Source organism: Manacus candei, unplaced genomic scaffold (assembly GCF_025592945.1).
Source record: "Manacus candei isolate 608988 ecotype Guabito, Panama unplaced genomic scaffold, ASM2559294v1 h1tg000067l, whole genome shotgun sequence".
NCBI classification, from domain to species: domain Eukaryota; kingdom Metazoa; phylum Chordata; class Aves; order Passeriformes; family Pipridae; genus Manacus; species Manacus candei.
In genome coordinates this window covers 8,359,446-8,378,026 of record NW_026138115.1, presented here as the reverse complement: position 1 = coordinate 8,378,026, position 18,581 = coordinate 8,359,446, and the positions used below count along the sequence as shown (strand labels likewise).

Below are 18,581 nucleotides of genomic sequence, written 5' to 3'. Positions count from 1 at the left end.
GGATGCATAACTATTCTCCACTTTACTAAAGATAAATCTCTCTCTTTTCAAATATGTGTACATACATGCGCACTTATTTATTTATAGCTAAATAAGGTCATAAAAAAACCAAAAAAATCTAGGATGTTTTAACTATTTCATTGACTTTTCAGATTGTTTTTAAGCTGTTTTTTAAACTTTAAAGGCAACACTGATAGTGAACGGTTCCAAATGGTAAAACAGAAAATCCCCTTCAAATATAACCGGCCTGTAGAGGAGTGGCTGCAGGAAAAAGGTAACAGTCATTAAAACTTTCATTTTAAACTCATTTGATTCTAAACTCTCATTTTTAAAGCCTGCAAATAAATGTTTCTTAAATGATAATCGCCTGCTGCATAAATGACTGTTTTAATTTTCATTATAATTTGTGTCAGCTTCCACCTGCCATATGTTGATAAATCATGCTATAATACATTGCTATTAAAATGCAGTTAAAGGGACGAAAGTCTAAGCTTGCTAAAATAGTAATGACAAAAAAAACAAGCGAAAATTCAGGAGACATTTTCAAAAAAAAAAAACAACAAACAAATGAAGAAGAATGAAGAACAACAACATGTATTATGGCAATTTAACCACTGCATGATTTTCCTACTTTGATTTGGTTTTAAGATACATTTATATATTTATTATCGAAGTTTTGTTAAGAGATTTTTCAAATGTACTTGTTAAACCACTTCCTTTAAGTTCCTTTTTTTCTCATGAGTCTGATTAGCCACTATGGCTATGTATTTCCTAATCATATTAAGATAATTAAACAATTTTAAAAAATGTTGTAAAAAACCCCATTTTTTAATATTTTCATTTAAATTACAGTTAGGGAGACAGAGAAAGATGATTGTTCTGTCTGGAGTACAGTTTGAACCCTCAAATGATGCATTTGTCTAAGTTATGGGTCAAATTTTTCCCTAACATATTCTCAGGCAGTGCTACTTAATTCTGTGGGTTTGCCTGGAGTAATTGGCCTAGTTCAGCAAAAGACTTGTTAACATGAATAAATCCAGAGGGTTTGAATGAAAGTTCTGCACACAGTCCATGACCTGTTGAAGTGAGGCTTGTGTCAGAACAACAATGTTTTCTTGTCAGGAATTTGGAGGGGAAAAAAAGTCTTAGATGTAGAGCTCATTTCAAAGCCTGTTGAAGGTAACAGAATAACTTACTGATTTTGGTACGGTTTGGACTAGGCTCTTGGTAATACAGTGGAGTTTAAGTCAGGAAGCTCTTCTACCTCTTTACTAAATGTGGCATTAAAAAAAAATCATTGTAACTAACTCCTTGCCTTGAAATCTAGAAAAAGCAGAACACAATCTTCTCTTGTTTCCTTTTAATGAAAAGAGTGCTAATAGAAGGGGGTGACCTTTGAACTCAGATCTTGCATTTTCTGTGCTGATTTAGACTATGGTTCTTAACACATCTTCCAAGAAGGAAAACCAATCTTTTGTAGGACTGGAAAAATATAATTTATTTTCTGTTTCAAATTTCTAACCTCAGCTGAATTAACAAATTTGTTTATCCAGTATGAATTAAGGTCAGAGAGGATGTGGCTAAATACACTCAAAATATTTTTATGTGAAGGGCCTGATCCTGCAAAGTGTTATGCACACTCAGTTCCTGTTGACTTCAACAAAAGCTGAAAGTGTTGCTCACTTTTCAGGTTTGGTCTACAATGGTGTAATGTTTATATCTAAAGCTAAAGTATTTTGAAAATAAGGCAAAAATATTTGTATAACCAAAAAAGAAATAGTTTTTTACCACCAGTTTTTTATGAACAGTTAATTCAGCTAATTTTTAAATAAATTTTAAGGTAGCAATAAACAGAAAATGCTTATTGAGTCTCAGTGGGTTGCCCTGTTAATTTACAAGATCAAACTAAAATAGATAAATAAAGTTTAGCACTAAAAAGAGAATAATTTTAGTAAATCTGAATTGCTAAAGTCCCTTTAACACTAAAGACAATGATTGCCTTAATTTTGTTAAAATAGATGCATGTCTAATTCCTTGATGCAATTCATGTGCTTGAGAAACTCACCTTTGTTTTCTTTTCGTTTGGTTTTGAGTTTGCTTTGATTTTTTTTTTCCTTTTTGGTTTTCTACCAAATCTTTTATTTTATGTCACTGCTTCTCCAAGTTTGAGCTTAAAAGCATGCCAAGACACTTCCATTTGTAAGCCATCCTGAAGTTTTGAACTGAAGTCTACCTTTTGTGGATATTGATGCTTTGTTAAAAGACAATCACACATGCACTAGGATCTAAAAGAGGCAGTGTTTGACTGTTCAGACATTCTCAAAGCACTGGATGTTTTTAGGCTAGAAGGGTAGAGCCACGTTTTTACTAAAGTGAAAGGAAATTGTCTTCCCACTTAGTGTGAGGGAATGGTATTGTGTAGTGTAACAGCTGAGATAATATAGTTTTGTTCCTGCGTTCCAAAGTACGTAGACTTTTTCAGCAACTAAGGTACCACTCAAATTAAAAAATTATAAGAATGAGTGATTTATGTAGCTGTTCACCAACCTGCTCATCCATCTGGTCATCCATCTAACAATTAAAGTAACATGGAAACCTTCTATCAGAAGACTTTATAAAGATGATGAGTAAAAGAGTAGCTTGCTATCAAAATGGAGCAAGATGGACTGATGGATGGAGGAGTAGATTCATCAGAGAGGCAGCGTATAAAATAGCTGTCTTGCCCATATGAACTCTTGGCTCAGGTGAGGTAAGATGAAACACTTTTTAATTGACAATTGGTACCACTGCTATGTTATTCATAATAATGAAATAGTTCATTCTTGGATAACACAACATCTTTCTGAAGTGGCATCATTACTGGCTTTGGGGGGCTTTTAAATTTTATAAATTAGTTTAAAATATTTTTAAGAGGAGCCTAGGTTTACAGTCTTGAATTGTATGAGTAATGAGCAAAATATTAAATGCTATTAACTTCACTGAGATTATGTATGTGAATATAAAAAGAAGTATTAGTCTTAGATTGTTCAACTTGAGTAGTCATAAATCCAGCAGATTTCCTTAGCAGAATACCTGGTGTCTGCTAAGGCACAGATGTTACCTGTTCTGCAACTGGATGTGCTAATAAAGACCCAGAAGCATCTCATCAAAAGGACTGATCCCAGAAGTTCTTAATTATTCAAATCTCTCTTACCTGTAAAGTCTCATTGATGTAAGTGGCTGCACTTTTGAAGCAAGAACTATTAGTGTGAATTAGGATTTGCAAGATCAGACCCTTTTCTCTAGTGCTACAGAAAAGTTACACTTCACTAAGATTTCTCTGCAATATTTTTAATTGTAATTCAGTTTTCCAAATGAAGAAGTCAATGAGAGAGCAAACAAAGAAGCAAGAGCCTGAACTATTCAAAATATTTAAAAAACACCTCAGAAACTTAAAATATGGTCATAATTTATCTTTAGTATGACACTAAAATAGCAGTAGGAAGAGTTCTCTGGGGGAAAAAAGGACTGTAATTCTGCAGTCCTTACAGACCTAGTAGAATTTATTAATGTAAACAGTTCCTGAATGAAATTCAGTGGCCAAATAAATTTTACTTAGAGGAAGAAAGGGCTTCCAATCAACATAATCAAAAAATGATTAGAAGAGACATGCGGTGACAGAATTAAGTGTATATTCTCTCAACAGTTATTTTCTCATTCCATATGCATTTCCCTGTTGTCTTTATTCATGTGGATGTACACCATCTTAGAGTGAAGAATGAGGAATTCCAGTAGGTGACTGCAACAAGTGATTGTTCTTTTAGCAAACACAGTTCTAGTAGCAGTGCAGTAATGCTACATGTAGCATTAACTATATGGTGCAGTGCATGAATCCTGGTCTAGAAAACCACTGAACAAACAATGAAGATCCCCCACACAATCCAAGTTCCTTTTTTACTAGAATGGGGTCACCTCCTTGGTGTACACTTTCTTTCAACATTTGAAGACGCAGATGAAGGCCCAGAATTGGAAACATGGCCTTTTTTTTAACCGTAATATACTAACTCCTCATTCTTGAAAATAAAGCAAGAGATATGACAGACATGTCTAAAGCTGTGCTATGATCTTGAGTTAGAATAGATGACACCCTGAGGAGAGTTGTAATCCTCCAGTAAAAGCGAGAGAGCCCCTTTTCTCTCCTGGTTTGGGGAGCTCTCTTACCTGGAGCAGTAAAAATTCTCCATTCTCATTATCTTCCACCTTTTCCCTTTGGCAAAAGATGAACAAAGATTCAGTATTGATTCAAAGGAAGAAATGAATGGAAATGGAAATGGAAATAAACTTTTAACTGTCAGTACCTTCCATCCATTTTCAGGGATAACATCTCAAGATTAGTGAAATAACTCCCAGTTCTTTACTCATCTTACCTCTACTTTTAGGCATTCTTATCATGAGTGAGGTAGGAAGGAGGGAATAGAGGTGAGTGACATGTCTGGGTTCATAGGGGCAGGGACAATATGGACAGAAATATAGTGCTAAAGGGAGGGAACATATTAGAAGAAGGGAAGATGGTGTAGTAAAGATCTTACAGCATATCCATTAAAAAATCGAAAGGAAAACAGGACAGAAAAAGAAAAGCAAACTCTGAGGACATGGTATGGGAAAGGAGTTTGACCTTCTACAGTGTACAGTGCCATTTCCTCTGACTCAGAGAGGAGCTGGGCTGAGAGGCCTGAATATCTTGACAGATACTGTTATTGGATTCTATTTTCCTCATAGACAAGAATAAAGGCTCTGTTTACATTCTGAGGATGTGTGGCTTCAGTGCATGTTTGTTGATGTTTTAATAGACATATGTTGCCTCTGGCAAGTTTAAAACCTCCTGAGATGCAGAATATCGCATCAGGTGTTTCACACTTTCCAGGGGAAGGATACCTTCCATTTTTATTTTTCATTTCTTCATCAATGCAGTTACTCCACCCTGATCAAGTCCTAATTTTTCATTTACAAATCTGTGGCTGAGGAGCACAAGGGATGTGCAGCCCACCTCCACATGTCTGTATGTTACACCTGTCCATACACTGTTACTTAGTTAGCTAGGGCCCTCTTTGGGGACGAGAACTACTTTCAGATACATTTCTTCTCTTGTCCCCGTTCTCTTCCCCGTGGTCTATCCTGTCACCATAAGATGATGCTACACCGCATCACCACTTGACTTCAAGACCCGTCACGACGACCACCAAAATTGGTGAGCTCCCCCTCATATTTTGATCTACTCTAACCACTGGCTGTGAAGGAATGAGCAGTGGGTTATAGCTTGTGCTGTGCTACATGGTGGCATTCTGCACCTCTTATCAGCTTGGACTAGACAGAGAAAATGGCGAGTGAGAACTGGAGAGTGGGAATGGGATGGGAACATGTCCTTTAAACTTCATAAAAATGGGAAAACACAATAAGATATTTGAATGATGATTGACTTGATGCTGCATTGATAATTCTTCTGAGCTCTGTCCAGTCTGATTGTCTGCTAATTCAACAAATTCCAGGTGTCATGCCCCTAATCTTCTGAGGAATAGTGAAGTTATAGGCACTACCTTTGCACTTCATGAAGCAATTTATTTCTTAACATGATCAACTAGTGCAGCCTGGGATATAAACAGTATTTATAGGGCAGTCCAGGCTGAATGTGATGTGAGCATCCTGCAAGCCTAGGTGAATTGGCAATTGTTACTAGATTTATTTTTAATAAATACATTTTTTATTACATATGATATTAGACCACTTTTAACACTCAAGCTGTGACCTTGCTAAACCGCATCCGTTTGAATTTCACCATCTGTAAGAGAGGAGTCGCACATTAGACATTCTGGGGCTTAACTGTCTGGAGCGCTGTTATTTTCACTATTTCAAAAGCTTTGCTCTTTCAGAGACATCACAAATGTTTGCATTTGCTGTTTGTTGGGTTTTGATTTGTGAGCCTTCACAACACAAACTTTACAGGTGAAAATTCATGGCTGATAGTGTCGTAAGATTCCTACTCAATCCTTATACCACCATATCAGTTTTTTCTGATGTTTTATTGTCTTCAAGCCACCCCTTAAAACAATTACATTAATAAAAGTATCTCTATGAGTTAATTCTATCCTTTAACAGTCAAAATAGAAGGTTTATTTAAAGGCTAAAGCCTGACAGATACTGTAATCTGAATTGATAGTAGAAAAATGGCCACATAATGAAGTCCTATTTGTAGTTTAAAATGGGTCCATGTCTAAAAGAGTGGGTTCAAATTTCTGAGTCAAAGCTCCTCCAGACTTTTGATGTGTGAGTGGATGTTGAAGTATGGGGGTTTAGGTGTTCTTGCTTTCAGGATAATCTTCCTTATTAATGATCCTTAGGCAGTACATTTCCATACTGTCTCTCTACAGTCATCATAATCACTACCAAAAATAAATCTACTTCTTTTTTGTATGTGATTTCTGGCCAGGGTTCAGTGTAATATGCAAAGTGAAGGAAATGTCTGGCAATAATGTTATTCACCCCCCTTCACTAGGACGACAGTTAACGATCTTCAACACCCAGGCGCAAATAGCCATAGGAGGGAAGGACAGAGGGCGTCTCTTTCAAGGCCAGCTCTCCGGTCTCTATTACAATGGCTTGAAAGTGCTGAACATGGCAGCGGAGAACAACCCCAACATTAAAATCAATGGAAGTGTCCGACTCGTTGGGGAAGTCCCATCCATCTTGGGAACAACACCCACAACCTCTGTGCCACCAGAAATGTCTACTACAGTCATGGAAACCACAACTACGATGGCGACCACTACGACCCGGAAAAATCGTTCGCCGCCCAGCATCCAGGTGAGTCAATTAGTCTTCTGCATTTCCTTGGGTTCTTAATTAGTCTTGCTGCTCACTTGTAAGTTCATGGAAGTCATATTCTCTGAATCAGGTTCCACGTAACTCTTTATTTTAACAATGTTGTGTAGGCTAAATCACAAAAAAATGTTGTCCTCCTGTGTTGGTGAACAAACAGCTGGATGAATTGTTATGGCACATGTATGGGGTAATGGGGACATATTTTGCTTTTATTCTAGTGCAACCCCATTTCTGTAACTAGGATTGCCCCACTGTGAGCAAGAACATGCTTTTAACTGTTTCCAGAGTTCCCTATGTGGGGAAATGCATTCTATTCCTAAGAGAGTTACAAAGCTTGGTGGGGGTGGGTGTTGGTTATTTATTAATACGACAGTATGTACTACTGCATTCATAATGAGGAGAAAAGCGATGGAGAATTACTTCCAGTTAGAGTCATTTTTCATTTCCCCTTTATAGCCTTCCTGCAGAGAATTTTGATGGAATGCTATCAAGATCAGTTTCTTGCAAAATGTAGATGTTCCAACCTATTTTGTAAAAATCATTCATACAAAAAGTTAATTTCAGAGGTTCTGACTTAATTTTGTTAATGTAGTTATTTCAACCCTAAATGTGTTGGTTTTGGAACCACTTTTGTAGCAGCCAAAATATGGTACTGACTAGAAATAAACACCTTCAATTGGCTCTCCTTGTCTGTGCAAAGAAAAGAATCCTGTAAATGACCAATCTGAGCTGTGGATGAGATTCTGAAAATTATTTATTTCAGGGATGTACTATCGTGTTATCAACTAGAATGAAACATTTGTTTTGAAATCATTAAAGAGATAGATGGAGCTACTGAAGAGACTGTAACAAAGGGCCTCAAAAATGGTTAAGAGACTGGAGCATTTCTTATGTGAGAAAAGGCTGAGAGAGCTGAGACTGTTCAGCCTGGAAAAGCAAAGACTCATGGGAGGTCTTATCAGTGTGTACAAATACCTGAAGGAGGAGTATAAAGACAACAGTGGTGCCCAGTGACAAGACCAAAGGCAATGGGCACAACCAAAACGCAGGACTTTCCCTCTAAATGTCAGGAAACGTTTTTAATGTGAGGATGACTGAGCATTGGCACAGGTTGCCCAGAGTGGTTGTGGAGTGTTCATATTGGTAAATATTCAAAACTCATATGCACATGGTCCTGGACAACCGGCTCTGGGCGACCCTACTTGAGTAGGGGTTTGGACTAGATGACCTCCAGAGGTTCTTTCCGAGCACAACTATTCTGTGACTCTGACTGCCATAGAATTTACAACTATTAGAGTAATTAATTCGTAGCCAAGGTTTAATAGTGCCCCCTTTGGTACTCTGTAAATCCAGATGGAAGCAGGACTGGAATTAATTGAGTTAGTAGCCTCAAAAACCCAATAGATGATTTATAAAGTCTCAGCCAAATGAGGGGAAATTAGCCTGGGTTTGGTCACTGTTTGTCACAAACTTTGAAAGAATTACAGTTCTTTCTCTGCGGTGATTAGTTCTAATTTTAGAAAAAATGTTTGTATGGTTACATCTCCAGAAGTATAAAGTCTGTGGTTCTTATCCTTCCCTCTATAATTTCTAAAGGTAACAGAACTGTGTTTAGCTATAGCAGTGTAACAGAGAGAGCACTGGACCTTTTTGGGCTGGGTCAAGCTGGAAATAACACTGGCTTACTTAAAGAGGAACTCTTTCAGAAAGCTTCCTGCCTAGCCTACATGGCAGCTAACTCAGCCTGCAGAGACCATCGTGTACTGAAAGAGCATCAAGAAGATTTAATAAAGTGTCAAAGTGCTTCTAAAAACATGGTTAGAGCAGCGATTTCCTGGATACACATGCACCACAACAAATGGCCTCATCTCAGCTGATATTAAAGCAATAACTCTTTGACACTTCATGCTACCCGCTGAAAGAGAAATAAAGGTCAATATGTACCTCTATTACAACTTTCTGCATTTCAATATTGGGCCATTTTATTGCTGTCACAGCACAGATGGCTCGCCTTTCTTCCTTACTTTTGGTGGAATTTGATTCTGTCAGCTTAAGTTGCATTATTTGTGTGGTGAAAGTGAGAAGAAATTGTCTTTTTCTGTTTGGGCAGTATCTCCAGTCGTGGTTTTTCAGGTACCTAATGGTTATTTTATCTTGCTTGTGTTTGACATCACCATCATCACGCCTGCTTACAATTTTAGATCTAAGTGGTGGAAAAATCTAATAGAACAAGTTTGTTCGTTGGGGAACATAAAATATAGCTACCTAAGGCTATGAACAGTACAAATACAGTTAGTTATTACCTTGTTCCAGCTTTCTCTTCTCTTTTCTGTTCAGAAATGAACAATTTTTCTTTGCTTTCAAGGTTGTTTGAAGTTTAGCCTCTTCTCTCCTGATTCTGATCAGCATGATTCAAGCATTTTTTCACTCATTCTTTATATTTGATCATAAGAATCTTTCTGCTTCCCGGTACCATGCACAAGTCAACAACAGGTTGTTCTTCCAATCCCATGGAACTCTCCTGTCTCCATGATGCATGTCAGAAAGTTGTCAGAGGTTAGGCTGATGATGGTCTAAGGCAGCTGTCTATCAAGTCAATCCATGTTGTCACTTTTTTTGATTTCATTATCCATGTTTCTGTACCCATGTGTGATATCTTGTTTTGTACTAAGATTACAGACTCCTTGGGTTCAAAATGTACTTTTTATTCTGCACATGTAAATTTCTTGGCACAGAATGGTTCTGACCCATTATGGAAATATCAAACATGATACATGTAAAAAATGCAACATAGCAAGAATCAGGGTAAAGAATTATTATTCTTACTCTGTTAGAGTATCTGTGCTATTTGTATTACTCATTTTCATATGTAAGTAACTAAAACTTCTCCTTTTTGAAACACATATAAAGCTTGTGCAGCATAGCAAGTCTGTAATCCCAAAGTTATACAAAATCCAGGGGAATTTCAGTAGGATTTTGATTTATACAAGACTTGTTAAGGAAGTACAGAAGAGCATGATAAGTGCAAAGATATCTTTTGTTTGTAGAATACACTAAGATACCTCCTGCAGTTAGGTAGTCTGAGTACTGACAGAAGTATTTTAGAGCACAGTTAGACTAAAACAGTTGGGAAAATGAAGGGCTTTAAAAATACACAGTATTAGTTCAGACAAATGACATGCTCCAGTTTGTGAAGATCCCAAGCATGGTACATAGTCTTGGACAAACAACCAAGACAAAGGGAATTGAGAGAATATTGCAGGAAATACCCAGTGGCAATGAAATTAGCGTTTGAAATGTCTCTAATTTTTTTTTTGTTTTTTTTTTTAATTTATACTAACATTTCTGCAAGGCAGTGAAACTCAGATCAGTGGAGGACAGGCAGGATTTGAGTGAGAAACAGTTGAGATGTATGGCTATGCTCTACTGCTGGGAAAATTTTTGTGATTCAGAGGGGCCTCGAAGGAAGATAACAAGAGCTGACCTTTTCTGTTAAATGAAAATAAGGAAGAAAAAGGTGTTTCAATTTGTGTTTGTTTCAGTGAGTCGCAAGTGATGCTTGTGCTCTGCTGTTCCTGAGTGGAAGCACTGACTTGACTTTCTCACACATGGTTTTGTTCTGGATTTAAGTACAGTCTGTTCAGAAGTGACGTGTTGTACTAATTCTTGCTGCCTGTCTCAGGGCCCTGTCACACCAGACTCTTCTGTGATAATAATATCCTCTCAGGGACTTCTGCTTTGCCATGTTACCCCACAAAGACCTCAAAGACAAGCTGTTAACTTTTAAGTGTGGTACAGTAGCATGCCGTGCAAGCTGCTATTAGATAAGAGTCACTGTACTGAGCCACATCACATTCTTGCAAGACTGTCATATTTCTCACAGTGTTACTTCATTAGTTAAAGGTCTTGGAATCCCACATGTCCCTATTTCCTGATTTAGAACACAGCTTCAATTATTGATGAAGTACTACAGGGATTTTTTGTTTGGGAGACCTCTGTGAAAACAGGTTAAAGTGACACTCATTCTCTTGGCTTCTGCTTCCATGTCACTTGCTTATGTGGTCAGAATTCTTTTTTGTGAGTTGCTGTTCAAAGCTTTTTTGGACACTCTCCATATGCTTTTATGTGGCACGTTCTGTCTGGTTCACAGCTGGGTCATTCAGTTTTCAAACAATTTGTGCAAAGATATCTTTAAAGTTAATTAGTAAGTAAAGCTAGTCTAGAAAGCATGTATCATGATACACATCTTCCATTCAAAACACATCCAGTGCAGCAAATCCAAGAAGAGAACCACTCCAGGTAATCTTCCATGTAATCTTCTAAGGCCCACTGACCTAGGGCATGCCCCTAATATGCTGGTCTATGGCATGGGTTGCTGGGACCCAAGATAAAACACTTCTCTGTGAAAAAGAGATCAGAATCCTTCTGGGAGGACTGATGGACTTCTGGTTATGCTCTCCATGAGGAACCAGAAACTATGTGCCCTGTTACATAGCCAGGGCATGCCTCAACCTCTTGAGATGAGGATAATGACACCAAACTGTTCAAACTGTACCTTGAAGTGACAAGCATAAATTACTTGTGGATGTTTTCAGCTATGATCTTACAGCCATAGAATGACAGTGTATGATATATTATATGCAGAACGTTCTCCCTATGGAATAGAAGAGGAGATCTGCCCATTGTCCATATGGAGAGTCCAGCCCATTGACGTGGCTTAGAAAAGGTTCTCAACCTTTATTTTTATCCATTAGGCTTTTCAGCCTTCTAACTATGTTTTCTATTGAGGGTCCAATAATCTTGATTAATGTCTTTCCATAACGTGCAGCTCCAGGCTAAATCCTTCCTTACAGTGTATATCACAAAGGAAAATAGCACAGAAGATTTGTCAGTCTAATTAGACTTTCACTGTCAGTAAGACAAATAAAATTGTCTCAGCCTTGGTCTTACCTAGGTACTTTCTTTTACAGTCATAGATAATAATTTGGTGGAGAAAGAAATTGGCCTTTAATTTGGTTTTTGCTTCTTATAAGTCACTAGTGACATTTTCATCCCAAGACTGCAAAGCTCTAATGAAAAAAGAGCTTTTGATGAGTCTGCTTTAACGACTGACTTCACTGACCCATTGGTACAACTGAGAATTACACAGTCTGGCTCTCATCCCTCCTTTTCTGCTGGTTCCTCCACTATTTTTTCTTAAAGAGACCAAAGCCCCCAGACTTTAACCATGCTTCAGAGTGGAATCCTTTCTCCTATACTACAGTCCTGCATTGCTGTAGTGACATTCATAAAATGGCATTTACTTATTCACAGTCACATCTCTTCTGTGGTGATTAAATGGTAACGTGCTTTGAGCAGAGAAAGAAAGCAAAGTCTGGAAGCAAGAATCCAAATGTGGGATTGAAAATTTACATGCAGACTATTGTTCATGTAGGTTACAGAGTTACTAATTCAATAATACCAAATGACCTCTAAATACTTCACAAATATGTAGTACAGAAATAGATTTAGTGCGCACTGAAATACAGAATCTTTGGTGTGTAATATAGTAGCTATCTAACCAGAAACACATATATGATATGATAATTTTCTGTATGTGAGCATTAGATGTGCAAGTGGTGTGGTGTGTTTAAGTTATATTTATTGATGTAGTGTTCAGGATACTCAGATTACCTATAAAGCTCATAAAATCTAAATTATGACCCTGTATTTTCATTGTTTCATCCACTTTTACAGAAGACAGTTGTGCTGCACTTCTGAAAGTGCCATAGTGAGCCAGTTTTCTGGAAGTGCCATAGTGAGCCACAAGTTCCGTACCCATCCAAAAGAAGAGTGGGATTTTACTGTAATATTATTTTTCCAGCCTACGCTCCCAAGTGCTGACAAGTACTGATGATGAAAATAAACTCAGCCTTGTATTTCTGCTAAGCACAATTATGGTAATAAAGAATATTGTGCTTGTAAAAGAGCTCATGCATGTGCTGGTGTATGCTCGGTGTATGCTGTCATTTGTTGACGTTATCACCAGTGGTATTTGAACATTTAACTTAGTAACCATTGTCAGCTCCAAATGGATATGTCTCTCTCCTGACTCCAAGGAAGGGATTTGATTGAATGTGGCAAACTTGAGAGTCACAAGTTGACACATAGTATGATTTCTCAAAATGTAGGTTACACTTATTCTTTGGATAACCTGTTTTTATATAGTAGCATTGTCAAATAGTCACTTCAACCACTCCTGTGTGTGTTCTGCTGGAAACCATATTGTCTTTTTATTTCTTTGGTCTAATAGTTTACAGACGGTCCAAGTTCTCTGATTCATTTATACAAGGGTTAAGATCATATTGCCTCTAACTTGCAGATCTGAGCAATCATTTGGGTCTTGCAGGAAAATCTAAACTGGTGTTTTTGGCACATGTACTCTACTGTGAATTTTGGAAATGAAGATTTGGCCCAGCATAAGAAGGGGGAGGGGAGGGGAGGAGGGGAAAGCAACTGGTCTAGCACTTTTCTAGAATTTCATAATTTTTTTAGATTTTTTCTCTATTTTTAATCTTGATGAAGAACTTATTGAAACTTTTACCTGCTTTTAGGTGACTGAAAAGCACACCGTTTTCCTTAATAAAAGGATAAGAAGCTGTAATAACAACTGTAGTAAACTGATACCTGCCTTCTTCAGGCAGGTAGGCATACATTTCTCAGAAAATAACATTAATAACATCGGTGTGTACTTTTTTTTTCAGACCACAGTATCCCTTTGTGCATTTAGTTGTGTCATTTACCCTGACAAAAAGAATTCTTGAAAGTCACGTGGGAGATTACTTTTAAAATCTGATTAATATAGTACTCAGGAACTAATTTGACCATACATTTGATCCCAAGCCAAAAGAAAGAACAGGACAAGTGTGTTGTTCTGGGGTGGTTGTGTGGTGACAATATATGATGAAGAGATCCAGTACTGCAAAAGCAACTACTTAGGAATAAATGAAGTAGAATCAATGGTTATAGCTCAAATATAGTTGGAGGATTTGCTCATGTTTTGTTATAGCATATCTCTTCCACTAGCTATTTATATACTTCAGGGAAATGCCTAGAAGCTGCAGACATTGCCAGAATACTTCCAGAGCATATAGTTCCATCTCATTTGTTTGTTTGGATTTTTTTAGAAGACTGGCTGAAAGGTGAGAATGTACCTCTTACTTTTACCAGCTCATTCATTTGAATGAATGCACAGAAATTGGAAACACATCTGTGGAGTTGTGACAGACCTGCTTTCTGAAACCATCTAATTAATGCCTTGGATTTTCTGTAGAATTATGGTGTTGTTAACCAGCAGTAACAGAAGGATTTCTGTTAGTTTCTTTTTCATCTGTGGGATGAGTTGTCACTGATTTGCAAGATATGTCTGTCACAGTACAGCTCATAAAAGTAGTGATTAGCAAGACATGCTATGCAACCACCAATGCTTTATCTCCTCCCTTAGATGGCATATGAGTACGTGGGATGTTGTTCATTTTGATCGCAAAATTACTTCTATTATATTCTGAAAGATAAGAATGTGTTTCCACAAAATTTTAAAGGGAAAATAAATCCAAGGGGGTGAGGAACTGGATTTCAATTCCTCTGGTATTGCATGGGATGTAAATGCTTCGCTTTTTCTTACAGTAGGTTTTTGGAGAAAGTATGGTCTGTTGGCTTTTCACCCTTAAAATGACTAGTGAAGGGACCCTCTTCCCTATTAATTGTTTTTAGAGTTTTCCACTGATGCTGTGTTGTCCATTTTACTGTATCTCAAATTGGGTATGCTAAGGAGATTGATTTGTGGATAAGGACACTTCCTGGGAATGCCGGTAGTTTATTAGGAGAGATGAACCAAAGAGTAGGAAATGTTGAAAATGCTCTGATGGCTAAATGTATCAAAGTGGGCAGAGAAAGGATGAATACTGAGGGGTAGACAAGGAACTAAGATCCTGAGGATGAGATACATCTGTGTTATAGAGATATGGGAAAGAAAAAGCAAGATTTCAAGATGGAGAGTGACATGGCTAGAGCTGGTAGGCTGGTGCTTCTAGCAACTGTATTTTGGAGAGACAAAGGTTTTGGGAAAAGACAAACTCGTATCCTATGGCTTAGTAACTGCTCTTCTACTTTTTAATCTTTGCTTTGTTCCACACTCCATTTTTACCAAGGATAAAGCCCTTTATTTTTCCAAGCTAGCAGGGACTCAGTTCAGTAGAACTACTGGCAGTGACATCTGAGGACCCATGGCTTCTTCCATGGCAGTTCAAAGTCAGGCAGATCTGGGATCACTCGTTCATGCTAAGATCATCTAAAATGCACCTCTTCCTCTCACATGCAACAGTTCTTTTCCAGTAACTGCTTCAAAGTAGGAAAAGTCATTCTTAGTGTAAAAAGCATCAGGTCAGGTAAGGACAAAAAATTGCTCAATATTGTGTTCTTCTGACATCCAAGCAATAGCCTCAGTGTCCAAGCCATACATGGATATTTGCAGAAATAGCTTGAATTTAACATGGTCATCATAACTTTTTTTTCCTGGAAGATGACCTCCAATGAAAGTATAAGGACATGAATGATTTTAATCTGTGGTAACAATGGAGAACCAGTCCTGACTGACTCCAGCAGCATAAATACACAAAATGACAGATTTTCCTGTGGCCGCCCTCCCTCCTGCCTGAGCACACACATACACGCTCAGTGGCACACAGCAAAATTCAAATTGGTCTTTATCTTTTGTCTGTTGTCCCAGTGATTAATGCTGCTCTTGCTAGGAGACTAATCAAACGAGGGGAAATATGGAGAAAGAAATATGTATTTCTTAGACTATTGTTATCAGTGTTATTATTATTCCTCTAATATATTATCCTCCTGTTAGAAGAACTTAATGCAGGAAGTGAGAGGTAAGAGCAAATTTGATGGTGAGAAGATGAATGGGGCAGGCCACAGCAAGTGGAACACAGGCGTCTTTCAGAGGGAAGTGAGCTACCAAGCTGCTTTGGGGTTGTGGCACTTTAACTAGAAAACTAAAAGGCTGTAGCAGGCTGGATATGGGTCCTAAGCCAGGAGATACTAAGCCTTACTTATTTATTTACAGTTTTCTAAGCCTTACTCAGTTCACTGAGCATCTGTCAACAAATCTACTCTCTAAAGGGTACTTTACTTTCCCTGCTTAGTAAAATAAAGGTCACTGGTCTATCTCACAACCAAGTTCAGAGGCGTTATTCTGATAGTATGGCTAATACCTTGTAAATTTTATCAGGTATTATATTCTCTTTCCCTCCTCCCTGCTCCTTGGCTGAGGTCTTTCATAGTGGTACTGAGACCCTGTATTTCCAGTTTGATTTTAAAGACATGTATAGCATAGAGCAGAAAATGTACTCTGTGCTTTGGTAAAAACAGAAACGGATGTTTTGAATGCATATAAATTAGATTTAAGTAGAAGACCTGTCTTGTGAGTGAGTAGGATTGGATTCCAATTGACTTGTTTACTTGGGATCTTCTTAAAGATGTGGTAATTAAGAGGTCACACCTTATTTTTTTCTTCCCTTTGAGCAGAGGAATATAGAAAGGAGTAGCTGTAATAAAGGAACAGACTTGCTTGAGATTAAGAGATGACTGAGAGAGGATTTTATCAGTGCATACAAAGTATCTTAAGGATGGGTGTCAAGAGGATGGGACCAGACTCTTTTCAGTGGTACCCAGTGACAGGGCAAGGGGCAATGGGCATAAACTGAAACAGAGGAAGTTCCATCTGAATATGAGCAAGAACTTCTTTACAGTATGGGTGACAGAGACTGGAACAGGCTTCCCAGAGAGGCTGCCAGGTCTCTTTCTCTAGAGATATTCAAAACCAGCCTGAATTTAATCCTGTGCAACCTGCTCTAGGTCAACCTGCTTTGGTAGGGGGTTTAGATTAGATGACCTCCAGAGGTCCCTTCCAACCCATATCATTCTGTGATCTGTGATACCTATGCTATAGAAGCATTTTTTGATAGGGCCAGTATTTCCTGGAGACTCTGTTTATTACTCTTTGCTGTGGGTATTTTAGCATAATGCCCTCTTGCTTCATGGAGTAGGCTGCAGTCTTGCAAATATGTTTAGGGTCCAAATCTCACACATTGCTGTCTTAGCTCCAAATTGTTTGCATTTAGGCAGTGGTTAATCCTGCTGTTCTCTGCTAGAGCAATGCTGTGTGTATTAACACTTAAATTAGCAGGTAGGTTTCTAGTGCCCGTGTTTGTTTCATTGTTATATTCACAGCCTCATTAGAGATATTCATAGAAAAACAAGCTAAAATTGATTCTGTGCTCCTAATACATGCCACTCTTCCCCTCACATTTGTCCCATATATGTTTCCCAGTTTATATATCTACTGAAATTGTCCTTTCACTGCCTAATGCATTGCCATTTACTCTGTCACACTTCAGACTCGCACAATTAACTCTTGTTCTTAAGTTTGTGAGCAATAGCTGTTCAGGTGGCTATTGCTGTCACCTGCTTGTCTTGTCTTGAGATTTAGCAATTAGTGAGAATGAAATTTAGAAATACAGATATGCTAGGCAGGTCAGAATATACTGCCTGACCCCCTGGAGTTCCTGAAGGCATCCAGCTTTAACAGCATTAGAGGAGAATCTATGCAACAGAGCTTCTGGGCTTCCTCCAGAGCCAGGAGGTTGGGCAGCTGGTCCCGCTCTGTAACAGAGCTGTGTGTGGGTGCTGGGAATCAGCAGGATTTCCAGCTGCTAGACATAAATAAGAGTGCCAAGGTGGAAAGGAAAGATAGAAAGAAGAAAGAGGGGTGTGGAGAGGACTTCTTCCACCCCCACATCTGACTCATTGTGAGGTGTTGTTGCTTGTCTGAAATTGTTTTAGTCCTGCTTATGGACTCAAGCACAGCAGAAAAATTTCCGCTTGCTTGGCTGTAGAATTTGTTGCCCTGGCAAGAAGCGGGAACCACTTACAATCTGCTGTGAAAAGGCTTAGTGTCTCTCTGGATGCCTCTCAGCTAATGTCCAATATTTGCAAGTCATTTATTTTGTCCTTTCTTGACTGAAGCCATGGAAATGGCATTAGCTTCTGCTCCATGTGATTCCTGGAAGGAAAGGAGGGAGGAAGTTGTCATGAACTGGAAAGGAGTGTGAGAGCCTGGCTATGGATTGTTAAGGACCAGGATCTGCAATGTTCACTTTGGCCTTAGGAAATGCTGTATCGACAGGAGTGAGTTGTAGCCCTGCAGTCTGCGTCTTGCTCTTTTGTGATGGTTTGTTACATTGTTCAAGGTAGGTCCCTGGTTCAGATTCTGAGTCTGAATTGCCCTCTCACTTGCAAAAGGCCAGATTTCCTTTGGCATGGCTTAGGAAGCTCTTCTGATGCAACTCTGCTGCAATGCTGCTGCAGGCATTTGTGCTCTCCTGCTTACTATTGTAGTTGTTAACTCTAGGTATCAAAGTCAGCGAGAAAACCAGAAAGTTTCATAACATCAGGGCTTCTCTTGTGAGGGGGAAAATAGGGTGAAGTGAGGGCAGACTGAACAGGGCAGAGGATGTAAATGACAGTTTACAACACCAAGGATCCTTCTAGAGGTGGAGAGGGGGCATGGCACAGGCTGCCTGTCCCTCTGCTTCTGTCAGGTTTGGTCACTTGGAATTTATTGACTCTTTCTCTTCTATTCTAACCTGGTTTAATGACAGTTGTAGCTGAATGTCAGG

The 18,581-nt window shown here is 38.4% G+C and overlaps 1 protein-coding gene across 31 annotated transcripts in view; it reads left to right on the top strand.

Moving 5' to 3' along the window:
• NRXN3 (neurexin 3) overlaps positions 1-18,581 on the top strand; it is a 1,015,491-nt gene that overhangs the window by 900,896 nt on the left and 96,014 nt on the right. For 14 of the 31 annotated variants that reach the window (XM_051806312.1, XM_051806313.1, XM_051806322.1 and 11 more), the window contains 3 exons: positions 185-274; positions 5,168-5,227; positions 6,530-6,837. In XM_051806312.1, coding sequence (XP_051662272.1) covers positions 185-274; positions 5,168-5,227; positions 6,530-6,837 — 458 coding nt within the window. Of the gene's footprint in view, positions 1-184; positions 275-5,167; positions 5,228-6,529; positions 6,838-7,618; positions 7,969-18,581 lie in introns of those variants that run through there. The other 17 variants (XM_051806315.1, XM_051806338.1, XM_051806314.1 and 14 more) reach the window with 3 other exon arrangements.